Below are 4636 nucleotides of genomic sequence, written 5' to 3'. Positions count from 1 at the left end.
GTCTATTATCTTGAGTACAGCAACACATAACCTATACTTTGCATGCATGTGTCATCATATATGCGGCGCAAGCGTTCATTTCAGAAATGACCGATCAATGTGGTGTCAGATGGTTAGCGAGCAATACATGATTGATGGTACTTTAACATAACGATCTCTTTTTTTTCAAAATAGATGTAACTCTGGCAACTCAAATTATGCCGTACAGTATTATACAAGACTTGTACTCTGTTTGGAAATCCTCCATACGTTTATGCTGATTCGTGCATACGACTAATTCGCACAACTTTGGTTCTACAACATACAACGAAAAGGTATTACTTTTCTCGCAATAAACTTCAAATATGTAAACAATATTGTGTTGATGGTAATATACAAATATTTGAAAATAATAGTATTCACAATTTCTACGTCATATGTTGAAAATGAAACCGTATGTACTCGCTGAAATGTAAAAATCCACGTATTCAATTGATTTGACCTTCCTGGACTCGACAAATAATTAAAGGCAATAAAAGATTGCTACGGAAAGGGAACTACAATTAATTGAAGATGGAATTTCAAAGAAAGTGCTTTATTTTGTAATTTAATGTGAAACTTATTAGCCTGTTTAAAATTTAGGTACATTCAATTTTTATGACAATTATTTTATGATTCATTTTTTTCTTCGGGGGTATGTTGATTTTATGAAAATTATACTCTGAAAGTAATTTATTGCTACTAGGTTCACCGTTGGTTGTTGCAATTAAAAACCGTTGCGTAGCTACGCACATTACAAGTTAGAATACAAACCACCAATATAGATGGCTATGCTTAATAATATTAATTAAATTATTAAAAGCATGAACTATTTTCTCGGAGCAAGTATCAAATTAGTATCTCTAAATAAAACAGCTTATCGAGGTACTACATAGATTATTGTTTTCTGATCGTGCGTTTGTATCACGCTCGTGGCAGTTATGTAAATCTTTTGTAAACTGCATTACATTCAAAGGATGTATATCTCAATCTTAAGTAGACTTGGACGATTATTCATTAAAGGTAAACATTCATATTTATTCATCGTTCTTTAAAGCGTAACCATAAAATGGAATGACATGCACTTTATAACATGAAACCATTATCATAAAACACGGCATTTTTTCTCGGCACCTTGTGTCTTCATACAACAATTGTTAGTGTCGAGTGCCGCAAGGGGGTTCCACGTTGCGCTCAAAGTCACATGTCTGTAATTTTGTATTCCAAACAAGACCTGCCAAAGACAAAAACAAACTTTATAAAAGTGAATACTTATATATACTGATGTATGCTTAACACAAAGTGTACGCAGGATAAAAATTCTGCAATAGCTCGAAAAATATTCATAAAGTTTCATTTCATCGTGTTGTTTTTTTTTCTATTTGAAAACTCACACAAACCGGTTTTATGAGCAACGAAAAGCATTTGAAGTAAGTGAAGTCAGTGAAACTAAAAGATGTAGATAACAGTACTGTCAATTAAAACTCTGTGAAGTTCTACGTTTCTAACGTTTCTATATTTTTTATATGTTGGCAGTATATAAGTATTTATCTCTCTCCATTTTACGTTATTAATATCACGTATGCATCATTTAAAGATGCACAAACCTGCATGATAGAGTGCGTTTGGTCTTTAAAACAATGTATTAACCAGGTTCACATAAAATTGAAAGCAAACTGAGGAACGAAGAAACGCCGCAAACCTCCGGCACATTTATGGTGTCCATAGAAGATCCCATAGGAACACTGATAGTACCAGTGACATTGAGCCTCCAGATCCGGATAACCGCCATCGTCCAGGATGGAGCAGTCCCGGAACGTCCCGCAAGGCGAATTCACGTTGAAAGGACTGAAATCGAATCCATGCAATAATTAGGCGTGATTCGAAAAATAAAGCTCAGTAAGATTCAAAGAAACGTGCTGAATCATATCAAACATCTAATATCGCGTTAAAATATTTGTGTGTTCAACTTATCATTTTATATTTTATAGTTTAAATGGCTCTTGAGATGCTTTGAGATTGTACAAACACAATTGTAGAACGGAACTATAAATGTAAAACATATTTCGGAAATATTTCTTTTAAGTCATGAGCCAATCCGATTTACAAAAAGATGTACATTGTGAGACCTGCCCACTAAAGTATGTTATGTACAATGAAATATTTACACATAAAGTGAAACTACAGCAGCACCTGAAACCCTTATCATACAGTGTCGTTCTTTATTTATGGCAAGGGTCTATTTTCAAAACATTAATACACATGATATGCACTTGGTAATAAATGTACGTAAATAATTAAAAACAAAACACATAAAAAAAATTGACTCACTATCTTAATTGTAAACAAATATAAACAACTAAAATAAACGTGAATGCCTTATAATTAATCACAAAGACCATATATAGGATGCCATTGGAGTCGACACATTATTTCTTGAATACTATATGTCTACGGGAATGGCTTCGTGGGAGTAACTGCAATTACAGAGGACATTTTCAGTAATAGTATATGTGTAACTAAAGGTTCAAGTAAAGTACTTATTAAAAGTAACCCAACTTGCAGTTCTAATCAAGACATAATAACTAATACTTCTCGTGTTATGTGAAACTCAACTACGACGGTTGTGTGTATATTAACCCATTTATGCCTAGTAGACTCTCCCATCCTTCTCAATTGGATCAATTTAATTCAAAATTAGGGATGTCTAGTATATTTATTTCTATATTTAGAGTATTTCTTACAGAAATTATTTTAAGCAAACAGTGCAAACCCTTATGAGACGCCGCATCATGTGGCGTCTCATCTGGATCTGCGCTGCTTGCCAAGGCCTTTTTCTAGACTCTAGGCATAAATGGGTTAAATGTTATTAACCTTATATAAAGTGCTCCTTATTTAAGAAAACAGTTTCGATGTGTGCTACCCTCCACGCTCATTTACGTCTTAACAATGCTCTACACCACACAATAGTAAATTCTTTGGGAGATCACACAAAAAGTTTATATTAAAGATCAAAACATTAGAACTTAGTAGCACCGATTTCACACCATTTATTTAAATGTTATACATTCGTCGGAGAGATACTTAATACCCTAAACGATCCCATTTTATGCCGCCAATCAACTTGCAAAATGCATAAGCATATCCTTCGATGTCTGTCATCGGTATATTGAATGTTTTGCAGAAAAACTTTCAAACGCACTTGTCACAATTTCCGGTCAATTCGTTGACTACTTTCGGAATCGTACACGAAATGTGGATCTCCGTCTCGTGCTCGCATTTGATGGCGGTCTGGCAGCTGGCCTCGTACAAACCATCGCTTTGACCGGTACAATTAAAACCATGGGTGGTTCCTGAAAAAAATTATTTGAACAAGTAGAAATGGACGTACCGGTATGTGGATTTTCTTCGAATATTCTTCACGGTGTGCCATATCTGTCGTGGAAAAATTGTAATCGTAAAACACGCCTTCAATTAAAAAGAATAATTATATTGGATTATTTAGTGTACTTAAGAACGTCAATCGAAATGGTCAGTGTGTTTGTAATCCTATTAACAAATGACATTACTGTACGTTGGAACAGGAAAAGGAATATACGTATAAGAATTTAATAGAGATTGCTGATGTAAAACATTACCTGAATGTCGAAAGGTTCCTTACGTGAAATTATCTCTATTCTAAACATAACACCATAACTACATTAACACGACAAGACATAACTACATGGTGTAAACAACACAACTTCATTTGAATAACACGACGTAAATATATTAACATAACAAGACGTAATTACATAATATAATCAGGTGTTACAACATCAACATTACACGACGTAACTTAATACACATATCAAAATGAAACTACATCAAACAAAAAGACGAACCTACATCGACGTAATACAACGTGTTTACATCAACATAACCAGACGAACGTGCACCAACGAATCAATATTACAAGCATTAACTGCATCATAATCATAAAACGTACCTACATCAGCATGCCGAGGCAAACATCTCCAAAACAAGGCATAATTACATCAACACAACAACGTTTAACCAAATCGGCATAACAATGCGTTACAAAATCCAGACAACAATAAAACACTTAAAAGCATAACAAGCAGATACATAGAAGTAGCTGTATAAGTATAACTAAGTTTAATTTCGTCAGCATTGGGTTTTACCAATAAACTATATATTACATGTTATGTAGATATGTAAATTTCTATAATATACTTACCTGCTTGGAGAAATAATATCACAATGCAAATCGGTTTCAAAAACAAAATAAACATTTTACAAATAATAGAATCTCCAACGTTCTGCTCTGTAATGTATGTAAAACATATGGTATCGTAATATTTGATGAAATAGAACAGGTTCGTTTAAAGGGATAGTCGTTCAAATCAAAGCACATACTCATAAAATCAATACTTTAGGCTTCATGAAATTTCGTACAATTTAATATTTAGTTAAATTTCTTACATCGTGTATGTCATTGCATCGTAAATCTGATCATCAGAAAACTATATCTAACATCTGCAAGATAATAATGCATATGCATGTAAAGGTTTCCGTGTCAAAATGCAATCGGTTGGTTTGCCGTACTTCTTTGACA

The 4636-nt window shown here is 33.5% G+C and overlaps 1 protein-coding gene across 1 annotated transcript; it reads right to left on the bottom strand.

Moving 5' to 3' along the window:
- Positions 1 to 1035: 1035 nt before the first annotated feature.
- Positions 1036 to 4418, bottom strand: LOC127852888 (uncharacterized). Its single transcript, XM_052386928.1, has 4 exons — positions 4259 to 4418; positions 3221 to 3371; positions 1721 to 1866; positions 1036 to 1252 (listed from the first exon to the last, which is right to left on the bottom strand). The coding sequence occupies exons 1-4, from the start codon at positions 4311 to 4313 to the stop codon at positions 1176 to 1178; spliced, it is 429 nt and encodes a 142-aa protein (XP_052242888.1). The 5' UTR covers positions 4314 to 4418; the 3' UTR covers positions 1036 to 1175.
- Positions 4419 to 4636: the final 218 nt, after the last annotated feature.

Source organism: Dreissena polymorpha, chromosome 1 (genome assembly GCF_020536995.1).
Source record: "Dreissena polymorpha isolate Duluth1 chromosome 1, UMN_Dpol_1.0, whole genome shotgun sequence".
Lineage (NCBI taxonomy): Eukaryota > Metazoa > Mollusca > Bivalvia > Myida > Dreissenidae > Dreissena > Dreissena polymorpha.
The sequence above is the reverse complement of the archived record's forward strand: the minus strand, read 5'-3'. Positions and strand labels throughout refer to the sequence as shown.